The 20492-nt window shown below is 45.9% G+C and overlaps 1 protein-coding gene across 2 annotated transcripts in view; it reads right to left on the bottom strand.

Annotated features, from left to right (window-relative positions):
* The window catches only part of GMIP (GEM interacting protein), a 588802-nt gene extending 574476 nt beyond the window's left edge, over positions 1 to 14326 (bottom strand). The window contains exon 1 of one of the 2 annotated variants that reach the window (XM_069604014.1): positions 13020 to 14326. In XM_069604014.1, the coding sequence (XP_069460115.1) occupies positions 13020 to 13389 (370 nt within the window). In that variant the 5' untranslated portion in view covers positions 13390 to 14326. The remainder of the gene's footprint in view (positions 1 to 13019) is intronic. The other variant, XM_069604013.1, reaches the window with a different exon arrangement.
* Positions 14327 to 20492: the final 6166 nt, after the last annotated feature.

Below are 20492 nucleotides of genomic sequence, written 5' to 3'. Positions count from 1 at the left end.
AGAAGCACTGAACACACTCCATTAGACATTAAGGAAAACCTCCTTCATGCACTGGATCAGGGAAAGACTTGCCTAATTATGTTGCTAGACCTATAGGCAGCATTTGGCATCCTCAACCACCTATTTCTGCTCCATAGGGCTAGGGAGGTTTTGGGGTGTTCCAGTTGGCATGCCTCCTTCATGGGCAACAGAACCTCTAGAATAAGAGTTGGATCTTTGGAATCACAATGAGAATGCTTTCTCTAAGGACTAGTACCCCATGGTTTCTGTGTCTCTCCCTTGTTATTTAGTTTATACCTTAATCAACTCCATGATTTACTGGTCGATCTTGGTGCTCAGTTTCAAAACTACGCTGACGACAGCCAAATTGTCTTTTGCCTGGAAAAAAAGACTATGAAGCAAACACCCAGCGTATTCAATGCATTTTCAACCACATTGATAACTGGTGCTTAACTTTACACAAAAGGCACTATATGGCAAGGCGCCTATCTAGCTTTTTAAAATTGTATTGTTTAAAGAGGGAACCTAGCTCGAGAGCAGCAGAGCGCTGTGCATGCTGTCAATAGCTTGCATATGGGCTGGCATCTTTTAACAGTAGTGCAGTATTGCGAGTTACGGTCTGTGCATTGGTCTGTACATCCATTGGGATTAGTCCTTGGTTAGGCGTTTGTTGAAAAAGCCATGTTTTGAGAGATTTGTGAAATTGGAGAACTGCAGGGACCTTCCGAGCCGATACCAGGATCGAGTTTCAAAGGGTTGGCGAGTGACAAGAGAAGGGTTGTTTGTGAGTCCTCTCTTTGCGGGTCAGTTGCGATTCAAGCCAGTTGGTCGATTTCCTGCGCGTGGAGCGTGTGCCACCAGATATGTGGAGCTTAGCTGCCAGGTACGCTGGTGTGCTACTCGTGACTGCTCTGTAGATGATACATGCAGTCTTCACAAGTATCGTGGTCTGGAGAAGAAGCCAATGTAGCTTGCGTAGGATGGGGGTGATTCGGTCACATCTCCAGGCACCTGTAATAAGACGAGCTGCTGTTAGGCGGCATTTCCATCAATGTGCAGGACCCCAAGGGCCTACACTACAGTCCAGAAGTCCTGCGGTGGAGATTTGGAGTCAGCCTTCTTGACTATGGGCCTCATTACACGGTAGGCGGTAAGGGGTTACCGGTACCGGTATTTTACTGGTACCGGTAAATCCTTACCACCTTACTACGAGGTCCCTTTGCGGGTTGGGGAATTTAATGCCTGCTTTTTGCAGGCGTTAAAAACCAACCCGCAAAGGGACCAGTGGAGCTAATTACGGTACCGCAATTTGCGGTGCCGTAATTAGCGCCTTCCCCATTCCCATAGAGCCCTATGGGGCAAAAATGGGAATGGGGAAGGGCAATGGTGGAAGGGGGAATTACCGCCCTGCCAACCTTGGAATGGGGCGGTAATTCCCCTTTCCTCCAAGGCGGTACCGGTAAATCACCGGCATGAAACATGGCGCTAATAGCGCCATGGTTTACCGCCTACCGTGTAATGAGGCCCAATGTGTTTATGTAAGCTGCTGTTAATGGAAAAACCTAAGGATTTAGCTGAATCTGAGAGTTGCGATCAAATGCTTCTAGGCGCATATCATTGAGCCACTGTTGGGCAATTTGTTGTTTAGCGGGGGGAGCGATGAGGACTTGAAAAGACTTGCAAAGGCCTCTGAGATGGCATACCTGGACTGGACCCTCGGGAGGCAGAATGCATGGCTCGTCAGGAATCCCACGAGGATGCAGCAGATGAGTGTTGGGGAGATCCTTCTCTACTCTTGCTTCAAAAAATGAATTCTTGAACAGAAAAACATCTGGTATAATCCTGATCTCTTTTCTTTTAGATACAAAATCAGGATTCCTTTTTCTAACCCTCGTCGGTTCCTCTGCTTCTGCAGGCTTATACCTTGTCGGGATGATGTTCGATTACAGTATGGTCGTTAGGACCCTATAAGCTCAAAACAATACAATGCAATGAACTAGCCATAATTTAAGAATTTGTTGAACTAAAATGTAAACATTTTGAGTAGCAGTCATAGATGGTAGAGTCCTATCTTGGCAATTTATGAGATCTGATCGGGCAGTGTTTGGGCATCATCTTGCTACCGTCTTCAGAGCGAGACAGCTACCCATAAGTGGTTGTTTATAGTCTGATGCTCGTGCCCACTCTGTCTTTTGCCAAAGTGCCATTTTAGGTGGTTGACATGACTGATACACATCTCCATATCTTCGGATTCTGGGCAGATGTGAAGATGTAAGATTCTTCATCCCCCGAACCATAATCTGTGCATCATCAGCCTACACGTAGAGCCCTCGTGCATATGACACCTATCACAAAACCTAAAAATCACAGGAAAGGTAGCAGAGCCATAAGAGACTCCAAGCTCTTAAAGGGTCAAGAAGGACGTAAATGTGGGAAGAGCTATAGAGTGGTAGACCTGCGTAAGATATTACCCGAGCCCGAGGAAGACCAGTACTTGGAATCCTAGATGAAATAGCTTGTCCCGAAGCACAGTGTAGATTCATGTGTCAATCTAGTGCTCTCCCTCCCTCGCTCTCTTTCACGCCATCACTCCATCTCTGTCACTCGCTCTGTGAGTGAGGGTCGCGTTGTCTAGTGCGCATTTGCAAGTGCCACCCCAGCTGTTGCTGATAGCAATGTGACATGGAAAAAAAGAGTGGGCAATAGGGGCTTTGTTTTGTAATGGTTGAAGGTAAGAGCAGCAACAATGGAGTCCTCTTCTGAAGTGGGGAGCGGTCTAGTATTTGAAGACTAAATGATCACAGTGGTTGCCTGCAGGAATCTTAACATCACACTAAGGGCAAATGTTCTGTATTGGAGGAGGAAAGGGGAGCGTGTATAGGCTCTGCAAGAGGTGCTTTGGTACTGACAGACCTGCACCTGTGTGCTATTTTCTGTAAATATTTAGTGTTTCTGCATACTGTAACAACTGTGTGAATTCAGCAACACTACAAATCAATCAGTAACAGGACACAACATTAGGCATTGACTTGATGCTCAGAGAAGAAACAAATCATTTGTTTTCAATCTGAAGGCACGTACACTTCAAGAGACTAAATGGTGTGCATTCTGAGCAAAGGAAGCTATAGAAATGAGAAGCATATTTAATTTCACTAACATTGTACCGATACTTTTAAAAGCTAGCCATCTTAATTTCTAATACAATTCTCAGTATATATTGTAGTTATGATAAGAATGTTACACTTGTCTTATATTAGTAAAACCTAGCCTAGCCATATACATTGTTTTATTTATGTATTTTTTGTATTTGTAGAGCACAGCGGTTAGGGAGGCAAAGTTAGTTTTACTCGGAAAGCCAGGTTCTCAGGGCTTGGAGAAAGGAGAAATGATCGTCGATATGCGTGAGCTTTAAGCGAGTGTTGTTCCAGAGTCTCGAGGCCAAGGTGAATAAGGCTCTACCGCCGCGTCTGGATTTTTTGAACGTAGGGGTGGTGAGTAGCTATCTGGATTCTTTGCGCAGGGTTCGGTCAAGGAGGCATTCATTACATTTCGAGACGAAGAAGGACAGGCCGGTCTTGTTGAAGGAACAGTGGGTTATGCAAAGGGATTTGAAAGTGGTCTGTTTGTGGGGGGGGCAATGGAGGGAGTATAGGGGAGGGTGATGTGCTCATCTCTTGTGAGAAGAAGCAATAGTCGGGTGCGGTGCCATGTGATAATTTCGCCGTAAAAAAGTCGCCAGATAGCTGACTTCTTTTCCTGCCTCCTCCCCCACCTCAAATTCTTTGCCCAAATATTCTAAGAGGCTATAACCACATATTATTACCTCCAATACGAGAACATTTGGGGAAAGTGTTTGATTGTCTGGAGGGTGCATTTTTAGGGAAATGCCGCCACCTGGCGGACATTTTGACAGCAACACTATCACTGGATACAGTGGGCAGCAGGTTCTACCATTTGGAATCTGCCTAATTGTACTGAAGGAAGACCAAGGTATGCACTGCTTCCCTTGTCAGGCCTAAAGGAGATTAAAACATTCACTGGCGTAACCCTGTGTCCGAACCTTAATACGGGCAAGACTCAGAGGTTCTGGAGAAGCCTGTCTTGATGCAGAAGCCATGGTTTTTCACTATTGAATAGGCTGGAGGCAAGGCTTAAGGGACAAAGGCAATATGGACGGGGGACAGAGAGATGGGCAGCTGTTTGTGTTTCATCTCTGTTGAGTTTTAGCCAGTTGCCAGGCATCCAGTGGTCCACGGCGGATGTACAGTATAAGAGCTTGTCAAGTAAAGAGGAGGGGGCTTGGCCCATTCTCACCAGGATCTGAGCATCGTCGGCATAGGATTAAAAGGCGAGGCAAAATGTGCTGATGGCCTGAGCAAGAGGGCGCAGATAGATGCTGAAGGGGAACGGAAGTGGAGGTTCCTTTTGGCCCCCACTAGCGAAGGGGAAAGGGCCGGATAGAAAGGATGGGCGGGAAATCATTTGGCATATTTGAGTGAGAAAGGATGGAAACCAGGATAGGGCAGAACGTCGAGATAGGAGGATGTCGTGGTCGACCGGTCGATATGTGAATGAAGATTCAGGCACCTGTTCCGCCTTCATCAGCGAGCATGCGCGCGTCACCCGGGACTGATGTGACGACAGACTCTGAGCAGCAGAGGGGGAAGAATCTGCCTCGATGGGTATCCAGAATTTTCTGGGCTTCCCGGTGGGGTTGGAGTTGACGGGCGCGATGGATTATAGGATCTTCGCTGGGAATAGGAGTTTGGAGATGAGTCAGTAGCTCTGGAGTTGTAGGGGTCAGAGGCAGCAGTAGAAGTGTACCAAAAAAAGTAGTGGAACTGTGACCCCGGCGGAGGACAGATTAGGCAGGAAGGGAGCAGCGTGTAACACATTTCTCCAGGCGTGCAGCCAGGCTGGGTGACAGCCAATGGAGTTGAAACAGATTTCAGTCTAGCTGTAACTGCTATTGGGGGGTAGAGTGGAGAGGTGTGTTCTAACTTCACAAAGAACAGTTCCGGAATGATGAGAATGGTTGCAAAAAGTAGTGTAACTGTTACCAGTAAAAAAATATAAGTAGTGGAACGCGGCTCCTGACCGTTCCCGCTCAGTTTGACCACCGGTCAGAGGAGGGGTTTCTCACCGACCGTTCCCGTTCAGGTTGACCACCAGTCAGAGGAGGGGTTTCTCACCGACGGTTCCCGCTCAGGTTGACCACCTGTCAGTGGAGGGGTTTCTCACCGACGGTTCCCGCTCTGGTTGACCACCGATCAGAGGAGGGGTTTCTTACCGACGGTTCCCGCTCAGGTTGACCACCTGTCAGTGGAGGGGTTTCTCACCGACCGTTCCCGCTCAGGTTGGCCACCGGTCAAAGGAGGGGTTTCTCACTGACGGTTCCCGCTCAGGTTGACCACCTGTCAGTGGAGGGGTTTCTCACCGACCGTTCCCGCTCAGTTTGACCACCGGTCAGAGGAGGGGTTTCTCACTGACGGTTCCCGCTCAGGTTGACCACCTGTCAGTGGAAGGTTTTCTCACCGACGGTTCCCGCTCAGGTTGACCACCTGTCAGAGGAGGGGTTTCTCGGGTGGGGTAGCCTCGGAGCATCATACTGCAGGTGATGGAGGTGTTGATGGTACGTTGACAAAGGCTGTTAAGGAAAAGGGAAGAGAGTGATTTGCATAAGGTCACAGAGAGTGGTGGGGCCGAGTAAGAGTCTGAGGCGGTCCCGAAGTTCTGATGTTGGAGACTAAGGCGTAAGAAGACGAGATGTGGGAGAAGGAGGAGAAGGAAAAGGCATTTTCTGATGGAAGGGTATAATTCTTTTTTTTATTCGTGATATGGTTATAAGAAAGTGAAACCGTACACAATACAAATAGGCACTACTACAATCACGATAGAAATGAATGTCATGATATATACAAAAGGACGATAATTGGATATAAACAGAAATGTAATCAGCTTAATAAAAATACAGACCATACAATAATAGAAGAAAAGAGCCTTAAAACTTACAAGCTTAGTGTAAGAGAGCATAACACCCGAAAACATGAATTAAGTTAAAACCGCCGGAAAGACTTCAATCACCAAGATTATAGTTCTAAGACAAAGGACAGTTGTTGTAATTCTAAGATTGCCTGTTTATAACATTCCGATTGTACTCTTTCAAAATAGCACTATGGTAAAGAGGAAGGCAACAAATAGCAGCAATGAGAGTTCTTGGCTCATTTGCATAAAATCAAAGAGCATTTTGGGAACATAATAATGCTTCACACCTTTACAGTTGACACATATATCAGTGATAAAATGCTTGTGTGCTTGAATCACTAAGCACATAATGGACACTGGAGTTGATGCTCATTATACATTTCACGGCACTCACCATAACAGGTAAGTGTTTTTAACCACGCATCATATAAGGTTAATTTGGGCAGCCTTAGGATTTGCGTTTGAGGGTAGGTGTGTTTCGAAAGAGTGCAATAGGTGTATACCAGAGTGATGCTCTAGGAAGGATGTTGCTGATATCATAAAATGCTTGATATGGTCGTTCTAGTTTTTAATAACGTGCGTTTTCAATTAAAACAATAAGGAAAGTGAAAACATTTTTATTGAGTGACAGGGCGCCAGGTCAATGACAGCTAGAATGTATACATATTTTGCCTGTTTGTCATGTTTATTTATCTATTGTCGTGTGCTTTTTTAAATCCCCCACTTAATGACGCTCACACGTTTGTTTAAATATCAGGATTCGTGAAATCACACTCTATAGTGTGAATATCAAGTGTGCAAACTAAGGGTCACAGGCAAAAAGGAAAGGACTGGAAAGCAAGCCTTCTCTGCGCACCCCCCAAGACTATGAATCTCCTCCCCGCAGGCCTCAGGCTCGCCCCTATGCTCCTACAATTCAGAAGAGAACTCAAGATCCACCTCTTCAAGGAGACTCGCCTCCTCAACACCTTGGCCATCACGTCGCCCACACGCCTCCTGACTCACTAGCCGCCGACTGCCCCTCTGCTCCCCGCCACCCGATACGCTGTGCCACTCCTCTGTGCCCCTCTGTATCCTACCCCCGCTGTATATCTATTCTGTTGTTACCACTGAAAAGTGCTCTGCAATGCATCTGTACTGTTGTATAGCTTTGTGACGCACTCCGTTGTGTATCTGGACTGTTGTATACCTCTATAAAGCGCTCAGTTGTGTATCTCTATTGTTCTACACCTCTGTAAAGCGCTCTGTTGTGTATCTGAATTTTTTGTATACCTCTGTAAAGCGCTCTGTTGTGTATCTGAATTTGTTGTTTACCTCTGTAAAGCGCTTTGTTGCTTCTCGAAGCTAAGTCCACGCTCAATAAATATCATACTAAAAAGCAATATATGGAATAAATCTGAGATGTGTCATTTTGCTATAATCATCAGTCTTAAATCATCATGGACTGACAAGTGATTTGAATGGATCAGCATTCATACTTCTATCCAATCAAACTGCTGTCGATCAGTCTACGTTCCTGGTTTTGTTTACCTGTTGTTTTGACATGTGTTCGTGTGGTGTGAATGTGTACCCAATTGTTAGCTGGGGAGCCCTTTGAATTGCTGTAGCATAGGCGTGTCATATGAAAACGCTGCTATAATTACTAAAATTATTAAATCGCAGTATCCGTTTGGCACCATTAGAGAGGAAAAGTGAGGCTGCTGGTGTGATCTTAACTCCCAGCTCAATCAAACCTCTGTGAGTGTGTGTGTGTGATCTTGGGCATGCCATATAATGAATGTGTTTTTTAGTTACTCAATCAGTAAACACCAAGGTCGTTTCTAATATTTGCCAATTCATATTGATGTTAAAAGCCTGTATTTACATGCAGCGAGGCGGATACAATGAAGGTGCAGTGTGGAGAGATAAGGTGACGTGCCATGACCACGTGATATTCCTTGGTGATTTATTGAATATGGGTTATCTAGACTTACATTTGGCACAACCCTGAACATGTTAATATTCATATTTTGCTCCTATATTTATTTTTAGGTGCTTCCTGTTTTGGAAGCTAGAAGACCTTGGAGGCAGAGAGATACCGTCTATAAAACAAATCATGATCCTAGTGTGATGCCAAACCACCTTTTGATAGGTGTGGCTGGGAAAACAAAAAAACCCTAAGACACTACCAAACACTTCTCACTAGTGCATTGATTCTGTTAAAAATAAATAAATGATGGATTTACTAAATCAATTACAATGTGTAACACGACAAATACAGTACCAAAACCTATAGAGTGCCTATGTACAAAAACCTACACAGTGTGTGTAATAACAAGCGGACACTAATTTAATGCATTGTCAAACAAGAACACATTTCATACTTAACTAAAATATATATAGCACCAATCAAAAGAACACTACAGTCTTGTGTTGACAAATAGGTAAGCATTCTTGTAGCTGTTGTCTATAGTCTTGTTGGACTAAATACACGCTTTCCACCTTGCCCCTATATGTTTCAATCCCCTGTGCTGGTGTCAGGACTTTCTTCAGGGGCTGTATTACTGTGAATGGTGCATGGCACTTCTATCCAACTGGGAACTTCAAGACTGCTAATTACTGTCGGCTTGATTTCACCAAAAATGTACTTGTCGCTTACAACCGGTTGCTTCATTCGGCAAGTCCCTGGGACTTGAATGAGAAACCGTGCTAGTGTGCTAAATATTTTTGGTGATGTTGAAGGATTGGAAGCAATTGCTTCGAGTGATATAGATCAAATTGAATTTCTTTGTGATAGGAATCTGTCTGTTGTTCGTTTATGGGTTAAATCAGGAGTAATACGTAATCTATTATGGAATGCAAGAATGGAACTCTTTGATATGGGGTTTTTATTGAGTCAAGATCCGGCCCGACAGAACCATCTTAAGCCTGATAATGTAGAGATACTTACAACTCCTGCAGTAGAGCCAGTTTGTGTATGTCATTTTTGTGTCAATGAAACCAGCCACAACTCAATATCATTACCAATGCATAACACTCATTCATAACCACGAACGAGAGTCATGAGTATTGAAATTTCACTTGCCAGTTGGAATACGCGAGGTTCTTCTCATCTCCAGTGGACCAAAAATGATCATTTGAATAACTATGATATCATAGTTTTGCAGGAAACATGGATGTTACATGCTCCCATATCATAGTTTTGCAGGAAACATGGATGTTACATGCTCCCATATGGGACGACCATGATCTGGTCCTACTACCTGCGGAATTCTCTGGTAAAGGAAGACCAACTTCTGGTCTGCTAGTGGCAGTGAAATCTAGTAGAGGATTTGGAATCTCGGCATGGAAATCTCCAAATAAGTTTATTCAGTTAGTCAGAATCACCATTGGCTCTGAAATATACACCCTGATTAATCTTTATCGAAATCCAGTGGGTATTCTCGAAGAAATATTCTACAATACTCTGTCGAGTCTTTATGAAATAACTGCTAGAGACAAAGAGATCTCTGGAATCTTGGTAATGGGTGATTTGAATCTCTCATGCCTTGAAACTAACAAAAAGAGTACAAATTCGATTAGTCAGAGATGGTTGTTATTTATGAATGACCTTAATCTAAGGATGGCGAATGGTGCTATTATTGGCGATATTCCTCCAATGAACACTTGGGAGAGAGGATATTCCAAATCCACTATTGATTATATTTTTTTGAGTAATAATATTTTTATGAATACTACTAAATTTCCGGTTGTTAAACAGGTACAAAGTGACCATCATTTATTATCCCTCGGTTGGTCCATTGAAAATCAAATTGTGCCGACCACCAAACAATGGTATAGACATACTCTTGTGGTCAACAATGGTAGAAATCGTTTTAGCTGGTCCTATGATAAACTATCAGCCTTAAACACTGTTATTTTGAGCAGCCATGGAACGAGCAATGTTGAATCATATGTTGATGTCTTAAATACTTTTAAGAATATTCACTTGGCGAAACATAAGACCTCCGTGATTCACACCCATGAATTTGACTTAGCACTTCATGCCCGCAAAAAGGCACATAGAAAAGAGATTAGAAGCCTCCGTAAACTACCCATGGCTGATCAAAAAAAAGCTATTAAATCAGCTAACTGTCATTATCGTAATTGGGTTCAATCAAGGAAGGCTGCTCTTTTTCAAAGTGATAGTGAGAAATTTTTGACAGCGTGTTACAAAAAAAATTCTGCTCAGGTCTGGAAATTACTAAACATTTGTAAGGCTGGTTCTCAAATGAGTTCTCAAATTAATGCTGTGACAGAAGCACAATGGATTAATCATTTTACTAAACTGTATGCTGACAGTAAAATGTGCAATTACACTCACAATACGAGCATGGCTGGAAGGTGGCGTTTGAAGTGCTCTGTAGCAATAGTTGAGGACTTTATTAAAAAATCATCCTTCTCAAGGGCAGCTGGCCCAGATGGCCTTTCGAATTACATGTTTAAACAAAATGTAAATGAGTGGGCAAATATTCTAAACAATAGCTTTCAATACATCACACAAAACAAAACCATTCCTAATTCATGGCGTTCATCTATAATTGTAGCAATATATAAAAAGGGTGACCGTAAGGACCCCAAAAGCTATCGGCCGATAGCATTGCTAGATGCGCCAGGGAAAATCTTTTCAAAGATAGTTTTAAGGGAATTCAATGAATGGACAGACAATGCTGGACTCCGTGATCATGCCCAAACCGGGTTTGTCGCGGGTTTGGGGACTGTAGTAAATCTTACCACCTTGAATGCCATCAGACATCAAGCCCAAACTAAGAGATTTCCACTTTACTTTGCATTTGTGGACTTACACTCCACATTTGATTCTGTTTCCAGACCAAAACTTATGGCTGAACTAATTCATGCTGATTGTCCTCCAACCTTGATTGATATTATTTTTTGCTTCACTCCCAGACAAAGGTATTCATAAGATTAAATATGGAAGGGCTACTCTCAAGCGCTGTTGTTACAAATAGAGGCTTAAAACAAGGATGCATTTTGGCATCAGCATTGTTTAACTTCTTCATTAATGATGTGCAATGGATTTTCCCCAAGCTCGTAGCTGATGCTCCAAAATTAAATGGTGTAAAGATTAATGCTTTATGGCACGCAGACGATCTTGTTTTGGTATCAAAGACCCCAAGTGGATTAAATAATTTGTTAAATTCACTATGTTCATATTTTCGAGACAATGAATTAGTTGTTAATAGTACCAAGACCCAAATCGTTACATATGTACCCACGGGCATGCGAAGAAAGAATGATCTGGCGAATAGAAAATATTGCTTTACAAATAGTTCCAAATTACATTTATTTGGGTCTCATTTTTGATGGCCGTCCCTCCGACCATTCGCAACTACGTAAAATTGAACAAAAGCTATCTAGTGCCATATATCATACCAGAATAGTCCTTTACAAGTATGGCAAATTTGCATTAAAACCTGCTATTATTTACTGGAGTCAGAACGTAGTTGCTACCTTATTATATGGTCTTGAGACATATTGTACAATTTCAATGACTTTTCTGAATTCATTAGAAACAAAATGTTGGCGTGCTATTTTACACTTACCACAATGTATTCCAGGAGTGCTTATTCGCTACGAACTTGGGTTAATCTCATTAACTGCAATGTATAACTGGCGTCTATGTGCCTTGTTACGAAAAAATGTTTGATGTCTTCAAGCAACAATACCACATTAGCTATAGTTACCAGCTACTTACTTAAAACCTCTGAAAGCTTTCCGAGACAGTGGTTAAATAACATCTTTTCTGTCATGCTTCATGCTGATATCTCTCTGTAGACCCTCCTATTTAATCCAGACCGGGCTAAAAAAATGTATCTGATGGATTGGATTGATACGAGGGATAGATATCTCCAATATAAGGACTTTGATGACTCAGTATTCAGTCCTAAATGCTATAGAGAAATGGCTTCCTACTTAAATCTAGCACCATCAGCTGCATCAAGATATGCCATATTACGTTTCCGATTTAATATCTGGCCTACCCGCGAGATTAAAGCCAGAAGGAAACTGATACCTTTTGATGAGAGATGGTGTCATTTTTGTAATGATAATAGTGTTGTTGAGACGCTGAAACATGTAATTATTGACTGTCCGGCACTTACAAATTTAAGGAGGATTCATTTTTCAAAACATCTTGTGTATTTTACACAGATGAACCCTGAACACCGCTGGATAGGATTGGCCGCCTCTAAATCAATGAGTATTAGTCTAGCCACCATTAATTTTTTGACAGCTTTGAAAATGGATTGAATGGCATTTTATTGACCTGCACAGATGCACTTTAAATTAACTTAAAATTGAAAAATTGTAATTGTATATGTAAAAATTGTCTTTTATCTTTTTCTAATTTTCTTTTGTAAAATTGAATGATTCATAAAATTGTATTGATTGAAAAAAGTTGATTAAATTCAACTATATTCAATAAATAAATTAAAAAAAAAAAAAAAGAAACCGTGTCTATCCCGGATCAGGTAATGCGCTCAATAGGCGAAGCCAGGATTAGAATGCAGGTTTCCTGGTTCTACTGCTGATGTGCTTCCTCTTGCCGTAACCACGTCTAAAGGCTACGGTTATGGATAGGCGAGAAGGCGATGCGATGCATGGGCATTTAAGAACAATAGTAAATAGCACAAATGTATGCTCACTGCCGGTTCGAGTCAGAGAGGCGAACAGCACTGACATCAAATAGCCCACCGGGCTATATCCCGGTGCCCTCAGTGATCAGACCACCCCTATTCTAGGGGCACCAGAAGGGGTTATTTAAAGGTGACCATGGATTGTTTTGACATCTTAAAGCTCTGCCCAGGACTACACAACATGCCTGCTGCTGATATGTGTGCGCCACCTCGGTGTCCCTCAGCTGGGGTTCTTACGCTTGGATCATTGAGTTCGGTAAGCATACCAGTCCTTTGTAGGGCCCGATGACACTTGAGATTGGGGGGGGGTTTCTATATAAATAATCAGCAACATAGCATCATGACACACAGCACACTCACCCGGGCCACGGAAAAGCGCTCGGAAGTTGTGGAGTTTCTGGTCGATGCGCCGCAGGTGACCGGTCACCTGGTCCAGCTCACTGTCGCAGAGCTCCAGGTGGGCCATGGGGGGACCACTCAAGGGTTTATGGACCGAGGCCCACAAGGCCACCAGGAAACCGGTGTCCTCCACCTGGTCTGGGGACAGGGGCTCGTCTTCGGGAGGTGGGCTTCCCTCCGAGGTCCCGAGGCTGCCCAGCGCCCTTGTGTCACCCATCACTTGCCAAACCAGGTGGTGGCTTGAAAGCTCCGAACACCTGGCGCTTCGGCTGAGCTGAAGCCCCTGCTGGCGCCAATAGCCCGGCCTGGCAGCTAGGATGTCGAGGGTCATGTCTTCAAGGCGTGGGCGCGGAGAGGGTGCCGGCTGCTATCTCCCGTGGAGTCGATGTGCAGATCCAGGCCATCGCTTGCAGCAGCAACAGCGATGCGGGGCTACCCTCACGCAGCAGGTATGGGGCGACGCCCCTGCGCTGAGTGCCAGGGCGCTGGCTCACGTCAGGCGAGGACGGCTCCGCGGGGACACGGGGAGGATGTGTGCACCTGTGGACTGTGAAAGCGCCTTCGCGCCCGCACCGTGTGATCTGGAGCGAATCCTTGCATCCCACGTTCTTCTTAGGTGGCCTCTTCTGGGGTCTACAGCTTCACAGGACGCCGCCGCCCCTATCCATCTCCCAGACCCCCTTCACATATACGCGGCACGCCAAAACAGACCCCCAACGCCACAAATAAAAACAACGTTCTTCAAACCCCAACCGCGCGCTGTTGTCTTCTGGCTCCGGTTTCAGATGGCGCGGGAGTAGGCGGGGTCCCAGTAGCTTTCCTCCCGGTGTTGAACTTGAACCCAGTGCGGGTGGTCCCTGTCCCGGTGCAGCTGGGACTAGGGAGCTAGATAGTGCGCCCCGTATCCAGAGCGCTGTGATTTCTGGGCAGTTTATTACAGCCCCTTTGCCAGGTGGGGCGGACTTGTCTTTTAAAAGCCTTCCAGGGAGACCAGCGCCCAGAAGCGATTTGTTTTGGAGATTGAGCTATTCCAAACTCATCTCGCACTGGAGTTACTGCCAAAAAACGCTCGCCTCGTCACTATTGCCCAGCGTTGTCTCCTCTATCCTTAGGGGGTCTAGCCAGGTGGCGTCCAAAGAGCCCCTCGCCCTCTCTCCGCTGCCTCTACTGAGGGGGGCGAGCCTTCTGTGAGTTTGGGAGGAGGTCTGGCCTTCTGTAACGTCGCCCCCTTCCCTCGGGGGAGTGGTGACTCGAGAGGCGAGTCCCACGCCTTGAAGAATACTGTTCCGCATCCTCCTACCTGGCAGGGGTGAGTTAACCCTTCACGGGCCGCCCAGTCCGGCCCTGGAACACAGAATGGGAAATGATGTGGATGTTAGGGGGCGCTCACGCCTCTGCCCTCACTCGCTCTGTAACCTCATGCCTCTGCCCTCACTCGCTCTGTTACCTACTTACTGCCTCTTCCCTCACTCGCCCTGTAACCGCCCGCCTCTTCCCTCACTCGCCCTGTAACCTCCTGCCTCTGCCCTCACCCGCCCTGTAACCTGCATTTGCCCTCACCCGCCCTGTAACCGCCTGCCTCTGCCCTCACTAGATCTGTAACCTGCCTCTGCCCTCACTCCACCTGTAACCTCCTTCCTCTGCCCTCATTCGCTCTGTAACCTCCTACATCTGCCCTCGCCCGCCCTGTAACCTCCTGCCTCTGCCCTCAGTAGATCTGTAACCTCCTGTCTCTGCTCTCACTCGCTCTGTAACCTGCATTTGCCCTCAGCCGCCCTGTAACCGCCTGCCTCTGCCCTCACTCGCTCTGTAACCTGCACCTGCCCTCACTCCACCTGTAACCTGCCTCACTCAACCTGTAACCTGCTGCCTTCAGGGGAGTTGCCAGGTCTGGAAAAGATCTCTGGCTACGATAATGTCAGGACTCGGGACTAGACGTTTGGTTGTAGCCCATGAGCTTCTATCCAGAGCTACGTCCAAAAGACCCAGGGCCATAGCCCCTTCAGCCCCCCGCCCCCTAGCAACGCCTCTGCCTGCCTCTGTCCTCACTCGATCTGTAATCACATGTCTCTGCCCTCACACGCTCTGCAAATTCCTGCCTCTGCCCTCACTCGACATGTAACCTCCTGCCTCTGCCCTCACTCGATCTGTAACCCCCTGCCTCTGCCCTCACTAGATCTGTAACCCCCTGCCTATGCCCTCACTAGATCTGTAACCTACATCTGCCCTCACTAGATCTGTAACCTCCTGCCTCTGCCCTCACTAGATCTGTAACCTCCGGCCTCTGCCCTCACTCGATCTGTAACCTCCTGCCTATGCCCTCACTAGATCTGTAACCTACATCTGCCCTCACTAGATCTGTAACCCCCTGCCTATGCCCTCACTAGATCTGTAACCTACATCTGCCCTCACTAGATCTGTAACCTCCTGCCTCTGCCCTCACTAGATCTGTAACCTCCTGCCTCTGCCCTCACTCGATCTGTAACCCCCTGCCTATGCCCTCCCTAGATCTGTAACCCCCTGCCTATGCCCTCACTAGATCTGTAACCTCCTGCCTATGCCCTCACTAGATCTGTAACCTACATCTGCCCTCACTAGATCTGTAACCTCCTGCCTCTGCCCTCACTCGATCTGTAACCTCCTGCCTATGCCCTCACTAGATCTGTAACCTACATCTGCCCTCACTAGATCTGTAACCTCCTGCCTCTGCCCTCACTCGATCTGTAACCCCCTGCCTATGCCCTCACTAGATCTGTAACCTACATCTGCCCTCACTATATCTGTAACCCCCTGCCTATGCCCTCACTAGATCTGTAACCTACATCTGCCCTCACTAGATCTGCAACCTCCTGCCTGTGCCCTCACTCGATCTGTAACCTCCTGCCTGTGCCCTCACTAGATCAGTAACCTCCTGCCTCTGCCCTCACTCGATCTGTAACCTCCTGCCTATGCCCTCACTAGATCTGTAACCTACATCTGCCCTCACTCGATCTGTAACCTCCTTCCTCTGCCCTCACTCGATCTGTAAACCCCTGCCTATGCCCTCACTACATCTGTAACCTACATCTGCCCTCACTAGATCTGTACCCCGTGCCTATGCCCTCACTAGATCTGTAACCTACATCTGCCCTCACTAGATCTGTAACCTCCTGCCTCTGCCCTCACTCGATTTGTAACCTCCTGCCTATGCCCTCACTAGATCTGTAACCTCCTGCATCTGCCCTCACTCGATCTGTAACCTCCTGCCTATGCCCTCACTAGATCTGTAACCTCCTGCCTCTGTCCTCACTCGACCTGTAACCTCCTGCCTCTGTCCTCACTCGATTTGTAATCTCCTGTCTCTGCCCTCACTAGATCTGTAACCTGAAGCTGCCCTCACTCGACCTGTAACCTCCTGCTTCTGCCCTCACTCGACCTGTAAGCTTCTGCCTTTGCCCTCACTCGCTCTGTAACATGCATCTGTCCTCACCCGCTCTGCTATTTCCTGCCCATGCCCTCACTTGCACTGTAGCCCCATGCCTATGTCCTCACTTACTCTTTAGCCTCCTTCCTCTGCCCTCACTCACTCTGTAACCTCGTGCATCTGTCCCCACACTCGATCTGTAACCTTCTGCCACTGCCCCAGGCCCGGATCAAGATGTGTCGGGGCCCATTTCAACATGATGGTTTGGTCCCTTGCTTAGTGCCAAAACAGTCTCCGGTACCCTTGGGGTGCATACATTATAATGGCAACAAAGATAAGGTTAGTAGCCAGCAATTATCACGAGATGGCCAGTCAGCAGGGAGCCTAAACACTAAATGCCCAACTGAAGAGCTCTAAACCCATCTTTGTCAGCAAGAGGCTGATGTGAAGGATCCAATGTTAGAAGGAACGAGGTGAAGAGAAAGGAAGAGAAAACTCAGATTGTATTGCAAGCGCTGCAAAGTGCACATTTTACATCCCAGAGCGAAAATCGAGAAATTAATATATTGCTGTATTTCAGGATTGCTGACTGGCAAAAAGGGAGCAGTTGCTGGAGGCCTCCCTCCCCTCCACCCCCCCCCGAGGCCCTTTCATTTGAAAAAGTTGAAAGGCCCTGATGCCATCCCTGCTCTGCCCTCACTCGCTCTGTAACATGCCTCTCCCCTCACCCACTCTGTAACCTCCTGTCTCTGCCCTGACTTGCTCTGCAATTTCATGCCTCTGCCCTCACTTGCTCTTTAACCTCCTGCCTCTGCCCTCACTCGCTCTGCAATTTCCTGCCTCTGCCCTCACTCGATCTTTAACCTCCAGCCTCTGCCCTCACTCGCTCTGTAACCTCCTTGTTCTGCCTCACTTGCTCTGTTACCTCCTGCTTCTGTCCCCATTTGCTCTGCAATTTCCTGCCTCTGTCCTCACTCGCTCTTTAACCTCCTGCCTTTGCCCTCACTCGCTTTGTGACCTCCTGCCTCTATCCTCACTTGCTCCTTAACCTCCGCCTCTTCCTTCACTTGCTTTGTAACTTCCTGATTATGCCCTCAATCCTCCTGTAACCCCCTGCCTCTGCTCTTACTTGCTATGTTACCGCCGGTCTCAGCCTTCATACAGTTGGGGTGGTTGATAAAGGTCTCAATGGGTAAAGAAGGGTTTGTGTTCCGCACGCCAAATTGGTGACTGGGGTAGACGTGATGTTAGCGCAGTGTTGCGGGTTAGCATGCATCTAGGGTAGTTAATGGGAATGAAACAAGTGTTACTATTGGTGTTACTTTTAAGCACCTGGGGACCACTCCAGTGGTGATGCTGCGCGTTACAAATACCTTTAACATTAACATGAACATTATAGTTGATACATTTTAGATTTGCACACGCGTAGTAACAAAATGTCAAGCCTGCTGATACAATGTGAACATAATGAAATCGTGTGGCGTGCAATGCAATGCCTAAAAGATGGGAAGCAAGGAGCTTCTTATGCGCACCCGAGAAAGAAGATTTGCGGGCAGAGAAGCCACTGTGAGGGGACGTGGTAGCCTTGAACATATATGCGCAGACATATATACAAAGGAGTTTTCAAGGAAATGTGTTCGGGACAGCTGGGGAAAAAAGGGTACATGGTTAACACACAAATCTGTATACCGTGACTCCCCTCATAGTTGGGGTTGGTGTAGGCCACAGAAACCTGGGGTGGCAAGATAAACTCTGTGTGACCTGGGAAGCTGGTTGATCAAAAAGGCCAGAGGAAGGCAGCTAACTGCATTCGTGCAGCTGCAATAACATCAAATGGTCAGTTACGGCAAGGTAAGGATTTTACGACTTAGTGTTGCTATTCAGTGACTAGGGCAGTCCAGCCACCTGGTAAGATTGACTTGGGGCCAGGTAATAAACCCAATGCAAGGGGTGCTTAAGGGCAGAACTGACAAATGGTTTATGGGTTTCGATCAGGTTCTCAGTAATGACCAGGATGTGGCCAGAGGCCACGCGTGCTGAAATGGTAGTCGTTATAGATTAGCGTGAAATGGGAGTTTCCAGGAATGCCAGTAAGCCTGGCCAGATAAGATGGCTATCATCGGTTGAAAGGGAATTTGTTTGAAATATCCTTGCGCATCACGTCCGGGGTTAGAGATCCGTGACCAGTTGGAACCTGTAATAAATTAGATTTGTTGTGTGTGAATATGTAACCATGTAATGATGTCACTACTGACTATGGAATGATCCCAAAATGGGGTGTGATGTAACCAGGAATTTATGCAAATGTATGTCAAAAGGTGTTGCTGATTAAGTGAATGTATCCAATGAGAATGTGGGAACTTTTGGGGGGGATTACATTTCTTTGTATAGGTTGGACAAATCATGTTTTGGGGGATGACTTTGTAACAAAATATGTAGGTGTGTTCTAAGTGTTGCAAAATGTATATATTGTGAGATCTTTGTGTGGTTCGGAGAGAAACAGGTTAGTTTGACTCTACAGTGTCAGCTAGCCCCTCCTGCCCATTTGTACAATAAACTTGCTTTACGGACAAATGTGCACTCGCTTCTTTAAGAGGTCAGCCTATTTTGGGAAAAGAGAGGTCCACCCACACATTTGGTGACTCCGACGTGGTCTCCAGGCTTTCCAAGATGCTGGGAGTAACCAGTCTGCACAAATCGGAAGCTGCACTTTTCTGCTGGGACCGGTCTATCGTGCACGATAAAAGGAGATATTTATAGGCACCATATTGGTTAAAGGCTTGTCTGCTCCACAAAGGCATGGTGCAGCAGGCCAGCTGAGCAGGCCAAATTGAAGGAGCACCACTTCGGAGTGCTTCGGAGAACATTTTAGGTGAGTGAACTTTGTGGGTAAAGCAAGAGGGTGATAAGGGAAATAAGAGGGGTTTTCCTTGATCTAGGTTTTCCTAGTAAGGGTAAATAGGGGCATGCATGCGTGGAGTCAGGTAAGGTCAGGTAGGTAGAAAGGGTGAGTATTTTGGAAGAGTGGATGAACTGTTCCATGTTGTAAGTTCTTTTACAATTTAACAAGGCAGGGTGAGGTTGTATCTTAATAGTACAAGCTTTGTAGAGTGTGTCCTGATATTCTTCAGTTTGTTTGTATGGTTGGCATAGCCAGGGGTGAGGTGGCATCTTTATGGTAAGTGCACCCATAGATACCTTTCTGGAGTACATACTTGGTGCCCTTTATTTTGCTTGTCTGTGTGGTTGGTGCCCTCACTCCACCGCAGCAATATTTTTTACCTGTGTATTATTGTCTTTTCTTGGTTTGTCGAAGTAGTGTAGGGTATCTTTGTGTAGTCGGAAAAATACAACAGTATAGTTAAAATGTTATAAAAGAGATGAAGAAGAAGTAAAGGTGATTTGGGTCGGCATTGTGTTTTATTTGTTGTTGATAATATGCTGTCTTTGTGTAGTAGTGGGAGGTACAATTAAAGGTGAATAACTAGTGAGGTGATCGTCATGAAAGTAAAGTAAATGAAGTGTGTGGCTGTGGGGAAGCTTTACGAGATTGGGAAGGGAAAATGTGGATCTTCTGTTTGAAATTGTGTGTCGCAGGTTTGGCTGCCGTGTTTAGATTGTTGATTTTTGGAATAAAATTGTTAGAGTCAGGTTGGTTTGGAGTATGGAGACTCCACTTGCTCACTTATATCAGGTCCAGGGCACAAGGTAAAGATTTTGAAATATCATTGAGATTGGGTGCAGGCAACTAAGGGTAAAATGTTTAATTCTGGGCTGGCGAAGGAACCTATGATGAGGGGATGTTGGAAAATCTGTAAACCTTCTTAGTTACTAAGTATAACTGATCAGAATTAGAGAAACGTTTAAATATTTTAGAATTGTGGAGGATTTATAAAAAGGGCGAAAAGGCCCACAGTGTTAAAGTTTCAGAGAAAGGGCTGAGAAAGGAGGGCGCAGGGTTCCTTCTGCACTGCCACCATATGGGTGCTATCCCTTATTGCCCACAGAGGGGTATACCGACCCAGAGCTTG

This window comes from Ambystoma mexicanum, chromosome 3q (genome assembly GCF_040938575.1).
Source record: "Ambystoma mexicanum isolate Mex_15411 chromosome 3q, UKY_AmexF1_1, whole genome shotgun sequence".
Lineage (NCBI taxonomy): Eukaryota > Metazoa > Chordata > Amphibia > Caudata > Ambystomatidae > Ambystoma > Ambystoma mexicanum.
This window is presented reverse-complemented; position numbering and strand designations above follow the sequence as displayed.